Genomic DNA, 14,241 nt, shown 5'->3' on the forward strand with positions numbered 1-14,241 from the left:
CGTGATGTTGTACTGTGATATCGTCACGGCTGTGATTGTCTTCGGCACGAGGCCACAGGCCCAGTGCCTACAACCGAATCACAGCCGTGACGATATCACAGTACAACATCACTCCCTCTCGTGTGATATTGCTTAATTATATCTGTAAATAGCAGTCAAATCTTTATGTTTACATTTGTTAAGATTTGTTGTCCTTGTTTTCTTTTAAACTGTATGTCTATATCTGTGTATGTACATTTATTTTTTTTATTTTTCATTTTTTGTAATTTTTTTTTAACAGGGATAGTGCACAGCTACTTAGCTGCACCAGAGTTAGCTATAAGCTAATTTTCATCTGTAGTCCCTGGGCAGGAACCAGAGAACAATTTCTCTGCTAAAGACACCAGAGTTATAGCACAAAAACAGGAGTCAAATTTCTTGTATGCGTATAGACTTAACTAAAGTATACAGATTTTTTTTTTTTCCTTACTAAAATCCATTATCATGGTAAAAAGAGAAGTTCAGAAAGTTCCTCTCTTTCAAAATAAAGATAATAAAAATCACCCACAACTTTCCTTCCAAACATCCTTAATATTTTAGTCATGGCATTACCTCACAAGTGAAGTCAAGTCCCGACTGTTTAAGAAGCCAAAATAACAGAATCAAGTCTCAAGTTGTCAAACAAGGACAACTCTTCTTTAAACTTTTCGTCACTTGATCTCACGATGCCGTTTGATGGCTTTGCAGAGACACAGTGCAGCACTTCACAGTTCGACATTTCACTCACTCCTTTTCTTAAGCAACCTCGCCGCACCACCTATCATATACTCAAAATGCATAGGATGAAACGCTATAATTACACCACACAATGCGAACCTATGAATAATTTAAGTCTGTGATAGAGCTGGTAGATTATTACTCTGGTATCATTTAGTGTGTGCTTGATGGTAGGTGAATTGAGTTGGCAGACAGGGTACTAATAACCGGGTGAAAATTGCCTTGAATACCTTCATCTTTGCTTTGCATGTCAATGAACACACACACACACACACACACACACACACACACACACACACACCCACTGAATTATAATAAAAAACTTATGACCCTCTTTTATTCTGTGAATGCATGTCAAGGTCTATGAGTTGGAGGCTATTCCAGTGACAGCAACTATGATTAATGAATATGGACATAATAGCTCCAATGGCTGCCGACGCTGACAGAACATGAGGGTCTCTGATATAAATTACCCTTCGCAAACCACCACGTCTGTTCTTGTTTACCACCATACAGCCATAAATATCATCCAAGAGCTCGACATTTCACACACTCTCTCTCTGAATCGAAGTGCCAAGACGCTTTGGTGAAACGTATTCCTCTCACAATAAGATACTTTGTGTAAATATTGTACAGACCCTGGCTGGATGGCTTAAACTCTCCACCCTTAACTTTTACAGAGCTTAAACTCAACGGCATACAAACAAACCCGAGGCATTTATCTGAGAGAGTTACACTGCTGGAATCAGTGAGCCCCCAACAGCTCCTTGCATGCTTGTTGCCAGGTAGTAAATGCAAGTCCAGCCATTTGGCAGAACTTTGGCGACTACTGCTTAGCAACAAAATTTAGCTCCAGTAAATACTCTGAGTCACTGAAGCCTCGCTGAAAAAAAAAAAATACAAACCCCCAGTGCCAAAAATGATAGAAATCCCTTCAAAAACTATATTTAACATGTTCTCACCTCATGCAGCTCACTCAAAGATGCTTTTAAAAAGGGTCTAATTTGAAGTATGAGCTTCTAATCTCCCGACTCTGTAGGGAGTGTGTGAGCTAGAAAGTCTTTTAACTGGAGGCCCAGTATGAACTGGAATTATCTGGGTTAGAGCGATACATGCACAGCTTGACGCCCCCAGTTTGAGAAGGGATGACTCTTCTCGGGATTAGCGGCGGTAAAAGCTAGCAGGGATTCCTGTTAGATGAGTAAATGCTGTCCGATCCTCTGCTGAACTTCATCTGCTCCCTCCATCCCTCCCCTTATTCCTTGTCTCTGTTTCAACTTCTCCTGCAAGCGTCTTCTTCCCATCTCCTGATTTGGCTCACCGTCATGTTTAGTGTTGGCTTCCTCTCGTCCTCACTTCTTCTCCGTCTTTCTTCTTTTCTTTACTCAACCATCTCTCCATATAACTTATATACCTCATTTTCGCCACGTCTTTCTTTTGTCTTCTGTGACCTTTCTAGCTTTTCTCAATCTCTCTTTTCACTCCCAGTTGCTTCTCTTCGCTACCCCTTCATCTTTTCTTTCTATCCTCTCATTCCCATAATCTTTCTCATATCCTCATTTATTTCCTCCCCCCATTGTCTTCTTCTTCTCTTTTCCATTTTCCTCCTATACTGTAGTTTCTTCCTTCATACACTGTTTCTTCCTCTCTCCTCTTCTTTTCCCTTGTCTCCCCTCCTACACTTCCATTCCCTTCATTTTTTTCCAGCCCTTTTTAATTCCCTGTTTTCCCCGCTCCAGATTAGCCCAGCACTGACTCCACAGTGAGTATTCAGGCTACAGTAGCTTCACTAATACGCAGGATTTATGGATGACAACTGCTGGCTTGCACTGTCACCACAAGATAGCTACTGTACTGTACATGTGGGAGATGGGGGAAGTGTGTGTGTGCATGTGTGTGTGTGTGTGTGTGTGTGTAGTGCCTATCCAGTGCTGCAGCACGTGTCGTTTGATGAAGCCGGCGTCTCGTCGCTACAAGAACTACTCTGCTCACCGAGATAGCACTTAACCCAAATCCACTCTGGCTTTTTCTTCCCACCTCTCCACTCTTTTTTTTTTTTTATCTCCTCCGCCGCTCTCATGGAACACTTCACTCTTTTATCACATCTCTTCTTCTCATCCTTGGGTTTAAACTCCCTTCTCCCTTTCCTCCTCCTTCCTTGTCTTCTCTTCCGCTCTTTTATCCTATCTTCTCCTCCTCTGCGCCCCTCCACTCCTGTCCTTTAGTGGCTTAATGCCTTTTTTTCCTCTCTTTCATCGCGTTACCTGTGTAAGTGATGCCTTTTTCCCTCAACGTCTCGCTGCTGCATTGTGTGTGTGCGCAGTGTGTGTGTGTTGTGTGTGTGTGTGTGTGTGAGTGTGAAATCTCTCTTAACGACAGGCTGAATATTAATAGTCTGTTGGATGATTCGTCCCCATGTGCAGTCTGGTGAAGGAAGCCATAATATTCTGCATGCCTGCCAAACAATGGTGAAAAAGAATCACCTTAAAATACTCAACTAGGTTAATTCTGCTGGAGATGATTAACATTAATCTAGAATAAAATATTAAATCATAGAGTCAGCGATTCTAACAGACTATTTCCAGGTCCCGATAACTACTGTGTGCACTTCAAAACAAATATTGACATGGATTAACTGTTGCATTTAGTCTTTACAGGATCATTTAAAGGGTAGTTGTTAGAACTACGGTCTTTATTTTATTCAATAACAAAATGAAATACAATATTTACATTCTAGGCTCTGGTATCACTGTGTCAATTAAATCTGTTGAAGCAAGAAACACGCAAGCATTCAGACGAACCAACAGGTTGGCCAAACCTTTTTGGAAATGACAACGAAAGTAAACAGTGAAATTATAACCCAAACCGTCTTTTAATGTCCATCAGTTTATAGACGACACCCTGGTTTTAATTTGAGCCTCTTTACCCTCTGTAGACTGTATAATAAAGATGGATGACATGACTGCTTCCCAAAACTAAAGCCAAAACATCTCAATTGCTCTCTGGTGGCTGGCTGCAGCATCGGTCAGTAACCCCGCCCTCTCCATGTTAGCGGATGGGTACATGTCAAATACATTTTTAGGTAGTCTGTCACACTCATGTTTGGTCGAGCGTTTTTCGGATAAGCATGATTATAACTAGTTATTCGATGCCATAAAAAGGGAGGGTGACATCATCATTGACAGCTTTGTGTGCTAATTGGTGTGCTTGCAATCAATGGCACTTCTCGTGATTGGGTGTACGGGTATTACTGAGATCGCTACTGTGTAGACTCTGGCTCCAAATGACATCACCAGCACAAGATGGCAGCAGCCATATCCGCATATTTTGGCTTCATTTTTGTAAAGTGGCAATAAGTGGAGACGCATCGTCCATCTTTATACACAGTCTATGCTCTGCACTGTCTCTGGGGGATTACTACAGACATTTTGGGTGTGCTCACTTTTGGTTTTGCCTCCAAATAAAGTCCTTAAAGCAGCTACAATCAATCAATGATCACCAGACTCTGCAGTTTCCATCAATTCCTTGTTGCTTTTTTAGCTTCTTTCAGCTCACTGTTTAATCATTTTTTGGTTGCAGCAGGTGGATAAAGTTAGCAACAAGGCTAGCTGGTGAACATATTGGAGCGTTTAGCAGCTTAGGAGCCAGAAAATTCTCTCAGAAGTTGGTAGATACCAAAAATAGAGTGAATATTGGATTCACACAACTCAAATAAAAACAAATGTTGTTCTTTAACTGCTTGACGTGTAAACAGACAATTGTCTTCTATTATATTTCCAATTTTAAAGCTGATAATATGTCAGCATTAGTTTATTGCTTATCATGCTGCCCCCAAGTGGCCAATAAGAGAGTTACTGGAGGTTTGATATAATTTAGCTAAACTGCTGTTTTTCCATCTGACATCTCTCATCTGACCCCTAGTCTCTTGCCCCGACCACCTTTGCTATAGCAATGTCACTGTGTTACCAGATTTTAATTACTTTGGCCAAAACAAAAAAAAAAATTTACATCCAAGTTGTAAAGTTAAAAATAAAATATAAAAGGCTGATCTTGGAGGAAGTGACAAAACAGCCAACTGTGTCAAAAATATGTCAAAAAAAATCTCTGTTTAGTTTACTCCGGAGTTTTCTTTAAATATTTATGTTACAGGATTTTCCTAAAAGAAAAAAACAAATAATGTATAGACTCATTCAGAAGTAATCCCTCTCAGCAATCACTTATGATACTATGAGTGTGTGGTAGGGTATTTTTCTGCAGCTATTTTCTAATTATTTTGCTGTAGTTGGGACATTTTGGGACATGTAGCCCCCAGCCAGTAACAATGTGCAGGTGAGGTCGGGACTTTATAAATAGGTAGCAATCAGGTAGTAGCAGCACACAACCATGAGGAAGCTACAAAATCACAGACACAGTGCCAAAACACCAAGCGGACAAAGCTTGTTCTAAACGAGAGTGAATCTTGAACTGGCTTTTACTTTCTCTGGCAAAAACAGAAGGAGAGAATGGGGATAAAGAGGGGTGCAGAGTCAGCCTGTTTTCTGTTGGACAGGAAGGTGTTGATGGTTAGCTACGCTTAGTTAACTCGCTGAAGTAACTGCTTTTCCATTACAACAAATGTAACATTCCTACAAAAGTAGCTTGCAGTGTATGTACACGTAGTTTGGATGTTGTGTTCACAAACAGTAACTATTCCTGATATTATACCTTTAAATTTGGGATTAAAAATGGATGACATATTGATCACCCCGTGTGCTTTAAACTCTCGTTCCATGGTTTCAGAAAACTGCAGCTGCAAGTAAAGATTCATTTTCAACATGTGTCATTTTCTCAGTTATTTCAAGAAAACCAGGACCCAAGCAGCCGATTCACAACCTTGTACTACAACAATATCTGCTCAACCATGAGTCACTTCAGGCTCTGCACACTATTCCACTCTGTGATTCTAGGAGACACGTCTATGTTCCAAAATGCTCGTATCCTATTTCATGCTTTTCAGACTGCAAATACTTCACCTGACACTCATTATTCCTACCTACACTGTGGTGCCCATACTGTGTAATTTGGCATATGCATGCGTATTGGATGGAGAGTGAACTGGATATCCAGAGTAATAGTATTAGACACTGTGCTGTCCTTTTGTTCCTGTATCACTCCTTGCCAAAGCCTCATATTTTCCAAAAATCATCATTAGCTCATGTTCCCCTTAATTAAAGATAATTTTGTTTATTTACAATCACAATAACAACACAGCCTCCTGCACATCACTTCTCCAACAATTCAATGCTCCATTTAGTCCAAAGTGGCCAATAATTATGACATGCTGGATTACCAGCAGTCGAGGTTTGGATAATTTAGCATTTTTTAAATTCAAAACAGGTTGTTCCATCTCATCCTCTCTTTTGTTTATGAATAAATAATTTCTCATCACTGGCTTCTCTCCCTGTTCATTATGACGGAAATTATTGGCCCACACTTTCACTCATACTAATTCACCAGGCTGCCCTCTAACCACACACATTCGCCACACAAACACACACTCAACACACGTTACTAGACACAGGCACAAAAACAAAATTGCAATATCTTTGTAAACGTGTTCTCGAGCTCATAATCTGTTGTTGTCTGTCCTGAAGCACGGTATTGACCCGTCAGCTAATCAACAAAATCAATTATAGTAATTAACTATGCACACAGTAAGCACACACAAACACACTGGACAACACACACACACACACACACATATTTAGCATCATTACAATGACTACCTGACTCACCGAGGGAACAAAACTGACTATACAAATAAATGCTTAATTAACAATAAGGCATGACAAACGAGGTCATGGTTCAGATGTGGTAAACTTCCACCATCAGGCATCTTTCCTCCATCCATCCTGCTTTTGTCACTGCTGCATTGGAAACAGCAACGCTATGTGCCAGGTCACTGTGTGCACCCTCTGATGAGTGAGCAGAGAGCAAAATTTACATTTCCCTTTTCAATACTTTTCAAGGCCAAGGTAACAGCCAGAGAACACAAAACAATCCACTGTGTTGCACGCTGCTCAATTTCTGCATTAAGAACAGCATCACAGCTGCTCCCACGGGGAAGTGCAACTGAAGCCTCATATGCAGCACAGACTGTGCACTGTGTCTAAATCTTGTGTCCTGAAGGTATGCATACACAGTTTAACAAATTAGCATTAGCAAAGATGATTTGTAGGAAATATAATGCTGCTGAAAATGTCTTTATTTTAAGCAAAGGCACTGTGGGTGGTAATGTCTGTGTCTGTTAGTCAGTCCATCATTTTTGTCCAAACTGAAATATCTAAGAAACAATTAAATCTATTGCCATTATATTCTGTGCAGACATTCGTGTTCCCCACAGGACTGATCTCACTTCATTTGGTGATCCCTTGAGTTTTCATTTAGCACTGACAGCAAGTCCAAGTTTTGACTTAAAGTGATCTCAACCGTACATTGTATTAAAAAAAAGAAAAAGAAAAAGGAACATAGCCACAAACATGACATCACCCACTGGTTTGTTGACTCCTGTTTTGGAGCCTCAAGTTTGACATTTTGGCTGTTGTCATCTTGTTTTTTTTGGAGCCAGAAGTGACCATATTTCAGAGGGTGGAACTGCGGTGGAGCAAAGTGTGGATCTGACTAAGAGCCCAATGATACCACTGTGGATGCAACTTGTCAATCACAAGGTAGCCATGCCTTAAAGCATACCCTATTTTATTGTCTATTTTAACTCTAAATGCGACCATAATTTACAGAATGAGCATCATGCTGTACTGACGAAGATGTAAAACTAGTGATTAGATCATAAATTCATTAGGAAAATGTTTACTGAGGTAATAAATCAAGTGAGAAGTAGGGTCACTTTTTCACTGACTTCTATACTATCACTTCTTTCTGCAACCAGTGGAGTCGCCCCCTGCTGGCCATTAGAAAGAATGCAGGTTTAAGGAGTCAGTTTTCAGACCTAGAGGCTACATCCGCTTTTACACAGTCTATGATAAAGGCTAAAATCTAAAAAAATAAATAAATAATTGCATGTACTGCCATGACATGTTGCACTGACATTCCCAGCAGGAGTAATCCTACTTAATCTGGTGATCCCCCGACATTTCATTTAGCACCACCAGCAGGTCTAACTATCAGATGGAGCATTATGACATGTTTGTACAGACACTCATTGTCCTCAGAGGATGAATCGTAATGTTTTTGTTGATGTCCTGACCTTTCCCTCAGTGGCACCATGAGGTTTACGTCGTTGCTCTGAATGACACATTGTGACAACTTGACAGACTGCCATTACATGTGCTACAGATTGTCAGGGTTCCTAGATAAATTAGTATGACTTTGTTGATCACATGACTTTACTTATAGCGCCACAACCAGGTTAAAAATTCAATTTGTCCAACACCTTGGTTTGTGAACAAGTATCTGCAAAAGTAATGACAAATTGAGTTTGTTTCCTACAATATCTGCTTCTAATGGAAGATTTAAATATTTACTGTATGGGAACTCAAAGTACTTGGTTAATGTTAAGAAAAGATTGCTGTTGTAAATATTGTAAAGGTAATCACTGACTTGAAGCATGAGATGGGATACACTGACTTCCTACAGTACTGTATGTTGGAAAAAACATGCATATTAATGCAATTACATTCCCTCAACATACAGTATTTAACATATCTGTGGTATATAAGCTTATGTTTTTAGGAGACAGTGTTGCAAACTATCAAATTAACTTAACTCTCAGCACTGTCAAGTAATTTTAGCATAATATTACTGCAGATGCCATGATGAAACTTCCTTAATAATACATAGAGGTAAATGTTTCAAAGCCTGTGCAACTGTCACATTTGTGATTTTTTAATTAGGATGAATTTATGCACCAGTAAAGTGATATTCTTGGACTTAAATGATCTTAAATAAGGCTTATTAGGTGTGAAATTTTGCTACATTAGTCATCTCTTGCAGAGAAAAACCCCTTCCTGAACCGACCCTCTCTTTGGTAGTGGGAGTTCCTGACGATATGCAGACATTTGTGTTGTATATACAAACATCCTCCGTGGGTAGAACACACTCTAATCCTCAAACTCAAATCCCCACAGACCAGATGTTGCAGCTTACAGGGACAGGCCAGGCAAAAATTAATGGCTATCACATGCTCCCTAATGAAGGGATTGAGCGGGGCACGCTCCCATAGTGTCTGGGAGGTCGTCCATGTTCTGCTGTGATTCAATCACTGGGATCAAATCCCAGCCTAATTTATGCTGTCACACTTGTGTCTCACCTCTCGTTTCTGTCTGCCTGCAACGAAAAACATGACCTACAGAACTGCGGATGAAAATTGGAATAAAATGTTCAGAGAGAAAAGAAGGAGGGAGGTAGAGGGACGAGAAAAATAACTGAAGAGAAACAGAGCGAGAAGGATGGAGGGAGAGAACACAGAGGAGAGACGAGGGGAGAGCAAAGAGTGAAAACTAAATGAGGGGAGGGGAGAAAGACTGGGGAAAATAGAAAACCCCATCCCTTCATTTCAAAGCAATCACTGTTTAGTGAGGATTTCCACTGATAAATAAACACAAAGCAGCCACACACAGATCCATTCAGGTTTGTGTCTTATGTGGATTATTGATTTTGAACAATCTCAGAGAGCAACAGAAAGAGAAAAAATCTTTAGCTTATTTCTCTGTGTAGTGTTCCTTTAAACAAGACCTGCTGCTTCCCTGCTCCTCTGACTCCACATCCTGGAAGGAATGTGAGCTACACACACACACACACACACACACACACACACACACACACACACACACACACACAAAGCGGGGTCAGCTAAATGTTTAAGTGTCCCTTGGGGTCATTTTTATATGATCTCTATCCACATAACTACAGTAGGCCTGACCCTGTGCACTTCATGGGCTGCCAATTGCAAACACACACTGAACTCACACAGGCAGTTGTGCACACACACACACACACACACACACACAGACACACACACATACACTGCGGTCATAAGATTAAGAAAGGAGCTCTTGGATCGGTTTGTTGGAATAAGCTGACTTTTCTCAGTCAAAGCATCCTACAGCTGTAGCTGAAATAATAGCCTCCAACATCTATTACTAAATCACCTAACCTCCTGCTCTTGATCACATGATAAGAAAGGATTACTGGGTAGTTTGGCTTAAGCTCGGCAGGAGTGTCAGAACATCTGAGTCTCATTCAGAAAAACCCACATCTGCTGCATTTTACCACATGATATAATAATGCCACATAATGGTATATTAACATACAGTACAGGCATTTCTTGTGCATCAAGATACTGAACATCCATGACCAAAAACATGGCACAAAACAGACACCAGCCCACTTTTTGATGAGACTCAGTTTGATTAAATCAGGTTTGCTGAGGTGAGCTTGATTGCGAAGAACGCCGGAGCGATTTTATATTGCACAGCACATTGCGGAGCAAATCATCACAGCTTGAAGTGTACCGTTACAACACGTTTATTAAAGCCCCTCTGAAGCGTGGCAGCAGCGGCAGCGGGGCTGCAAGTGTTGCCATGCTGCCAGGGTGAAATGGCATGATGATATGGAGGTGATATGATCATGAGCGTGATGTAATCTGATTGGACTGGGCTCGCACATCAAACAGAGAGGCGGCAGAGGGAGGAATGATGTTGAAACAGAGGAGGGGAAGACAGAGAGGGGTCAGGTGAGGGAAGGGAGAAGGATGTGGAGATGGAGAAGGGCAGAGAGGTGAGGGGAGGAAAAGAGAGAAGCGTGATGCCGGGAACAGATGGGAAGAGGTTGGATGGTGAAGGTGGGAAGTGGAGGAAGACTTGAAAGCAGAGTAAAGTTAGATGGGGTGAGAAAGGGGGATGGGAGCTTGCTTGGGAGGCAGGGAAAGAGAGAAGGAGGGGATGGGAGGGTGAGAAGCAGAGAGAGAGGACTGGAGAAGAGGTAAAAGTACTTACCTTGGCCCTGTGCCTTAGAGGGGAAATGGGAAACGAGGGCCAGAAGCACCAGTGGAGCCCACAAGCACCACCTAATCTGCCCCGCTGACAACATCCTCACAACCAGCAGTCTAGACCTGCAGAGAGAAGAAAGATTATGTTGAGGAAAAGATGAAAATCCGAAGCACAGAGGGGGAAAGCAAGAAAGAAAAGCAGTCAGACAGAGAAAGAAAGAAGGAAAGAAAGGGGGATTTCAGTGACCATGAATGCAGCTGCAGAGAGGCTCAGGGGGTCAAGAAGACCCACCTTGCCCACACATCCCCAAGGGGCTGATCTGGAATCAGTTAACTCCTGTCTAATATCCACTTTGATACAATTACAGAGCAGTAGTTTGACAGTCTAGACTGACCGCAGAGCAGCGGTCGAGCCTCCCGCCCACATAGAGCAGGCTGAGGGCGAAACAGTAGAGGACTTTGTTTGAGGGAAGAAAGGAGATGAAATGAACAAAAGAGTGGACAGAAAAAAAAAGATGGAGGACAGACAGAGTGACAGACAGACAGGGAGAGAGCAGTTTGATTGACAGTCCAGCGAGGGAACATTTCATGAGAGCCATTGTCCGACGGCAAGAGCAAACACATCAGCTCCTCTCCTCTTCTCCCGATCTCATCTCCTCCTTTCACCTCACACTTTTTGTTCCCTGCACCCTCCTTCGCCACATACTCCACCTCCTCTCCAGTCTGCCACTCATTATTACACACCGGGGATGGACACAGGCAGACTTATCATTCCTCTCCTTGGGGAAACACACTCTCACTGACAGTGGAATGAATAAAACAGCACGAGCAACAAAAGTTGTTTCAGGGTTTGAATCATTCTCTGGTGCAGAGGTAACCCTGCGGTTCAGAGAGGATGGCCAGCTCCTTCAACCCAGACAGTGTCAAAAGGCCAGAATATGACAATGCATATTGATAGGTATAAAATACTCCAGGAAATGGGATTGATTTTTTATTCTACATAGATTAGCCTCAGGACATGAAGAAGGAAATTAGAAAGATTAAACAGAGATGAATCTCTCTTAGTCTTTCACACACAAATGAGACTTAATCTCACTAAATTGAGATTAGAGTGTCTCAGAGTGAGGTTCAATTAAAAATTTCTCTCTTTGCAGCATGTGATGAAACATAAACGCACAAATCACATTCAGCCAAAAAAGTTTCTCTGGTCTCCTGTGTGCGTAATTTTCTCTTTCCAGTCCAAGGGACAACTTTGCAACTGGTTAATTGGTTAATGAAAACCAGAGTAAAGGCGTCGCCCTCATTAAAATTACGCAGTCTATGCTCAGTGTGCATGCTTTTAGGGCTATTTGTAGAATATAGTTTGCAGACTCTAATACGATTAACCACAAAACCGTAGACGGATCTCGCACGCGCTTGTTTTATACTTGGAAAACTGTCTTTAGCCAAATAAAAAAATCAACATTTTTCCACCTGCCTGTGAGACTGCACAAGTTTGATTCCGAGATTTCTCTCCAGTGATAATTTGAAAGTGCTGCTGACTGGATTCAATTAAGTTTCTCCGCCAGATTTGGGTCAAACTATCAAATTTATTCAAATTAAGTTGTTGCGTTCAAACACTCCAGCGCCGCACACCTGAGACCGACTCACTCACACACACACGCACACACACACGCACACATACACGCACACATACACGCACAATGAATGAAATCGCCTTGCATACCTCTCCAGTCATCAATTCAAAGCGTCCTTTTATCCCCAAAGGAAATCCTCTGAATACCAAAGACTGTTGGGTTCCTCTATCTCCTCACTCTTTCTCTCCCTGTCTTTCTTTCTCTCACTCCTTCTCTCCGGATACAATTCGGTCAGTCCGGAGTGTGGGTGTTTCTCTCCTCGTTATTCAGCCATCCCTCCCTCCAGCTATTCCTCCCTGTCCCAACCCTTTCCTTCGCCCCGGTTCATTTCAGAGAGAGAGAGAGAGAGAGAGAGAGAGAGGGAGAAATGGGGGAGAGAGATAAAGAGAGCCAGTGCCGCTGCGCAAAAGCGTCCGCTGCCAACCTGCAGGTTTCAATCCGGCTTCAGCCCCTCGGGGCCCTTTATGTGCGCCTCCGCGATCACGACGGGACTTGTCGTGGGCACATATCCGGAATCAGCGGCTTTAAAGGAGCCACATGGTCATTGGTAGAACTCGGTTTTTTTTTCTGTGTGTTTGACTTATTAAAAAAAAAAAAGTCTGGCTTAAAATTGCTCGGTGCGCCCGGAGCAGGTGCGTGGCCATGCCCTGCTGCGCTACAAGCTCTGATGTTAAAGGCACAACGACAGGTTTTAAACCCCAGCTTAAGTTAAATGTCCCTAAATATTTATATAAAAAAAAAACAAAAAAAAAAGTTTCTCTCTGATAGTAGCTGCAGACCATTTTACCTGTATTCCAGCCTAGAAAGTTGTAGGCTACCTGTTGGGATATTTTTTTTAATTATTATTATTTTATTTTTTTTTAAATAAAGAGATCAATACGATTTATTCCAGACACACGTCAAATAATTTCAAGGTTAGATTTAGAAATTTTGATTTTATCATTTTTAAATGAACATTTTTTTAAGTTCATTCACTGATGTTTGGCCATTATAATTTGCAATGCAGGACATCAGCCACCTTAAAAAAACTGTTAAGCAACATGTGATGTATTACATAAGATGCAGTGGTGTAGTGGTATTTGATGAGGTGGATGTAGTATACTAGATGGGTAGGTTACCAAAGAGGAAGTGCGTTGGCTACTCTCCTAAATATCCTAATGGCTTTTTGACTAATAGGTGGGTAGTCTATCCATATACCTGTGTACACAACACGTTCTCACTCTGACCTCATCACATATTGACATTTTGGTCATGGACTTTCCACGTCCACATACGACGTGCCAGGTTCCCTGGGTGTGCTGGTTGTTGATGTTCTGGGAAGTGGTGTCAAGTTCTGCCTGTCACATGCATTGTCTTCTTTCGAAATACACTTCTGTTTTCACAGGAAATTTACTGTTTACATACAGTCTCTTACAAAATAAATGTACAATGTCAGTACAACAATGTGGATAGACGTTTTATTCCTCCAACGCACTGTGGTTAGGTTTAGAAAAAGAAGAACAGGGTTTGGCTTTATAATCTTACGGGAAGTTGTTGAAATCTGGCGCTTAAGCAGTGACTTGCGAGATCAGAAACCAATGAAAAAGGGCATCGTTTAACGTTGGCATGATACACGGCCAGTCGCCCAGCAGCAACTGGGGGAAACACAGCAGGACAAGGCCAACAGTTAAGGTGGCGAAAGTCTGAGTGTTGTGGTGGATGGGTCCAACAAAGACCAACTTTCTCCTGAGAGAGTAGTGTTTGTGTCCCGTAAGATTCTAAAGCCAAACCCTGTTCTTTTTTCCTAAACCCAACCATGAGCAGAACTTGACACAGTGTCCCAGAACATGAGCAACCAACACAACCAGGGTACCTTGCACATCA

The 14,241-nt window shown here is 41.7% G+C and overlaps 1 protein-coding gene across 1 annotated transcript in view; it reads right to left on the reverse strand.

Moving 5' to 3' along the window:
* Nucleotides 1-12,696, reverse strand: part of col14a1a (collagen, type XIV, alpha 1a) — a 171,401-nt gene extending 158,705 nt beyond the window's left edge. The window contains exons 1-2 of the mRNA XM_050046615.1: nt 12,468-12,696; nt 10,749-10,864 (exon numbers count right to left, since the gene is read on the reverse strand). Coding sequence (XP_049902572.1) covers nt 10,749-10,842 — 94 coding nt within the window. The 5' untranslated portion in view covers nt 10,843-10,864; nt 12,468-12,696. The remainder of the gene's footprint in view (nt 1-10,748; nt 10,865-12,467) is intronic.
* Nucleotides 12,697-14,241: the final 1,545 nt, after the last annotated feature.

Source organism: Epinephelus moara, chromosome 6, assembly GCF_006386435.1.
Source record: "Epinephelus moara isolate mb chromosome 6, YSFRI_EMoa_1.0, whole genome shotgun sequence".
Classification (NCBI taxonomy): Eukaryota; Metazoa; Chordata; class Actinopteri; order Perciformes; family Serranidae; genus Epinephelus; species Epinephelus moara.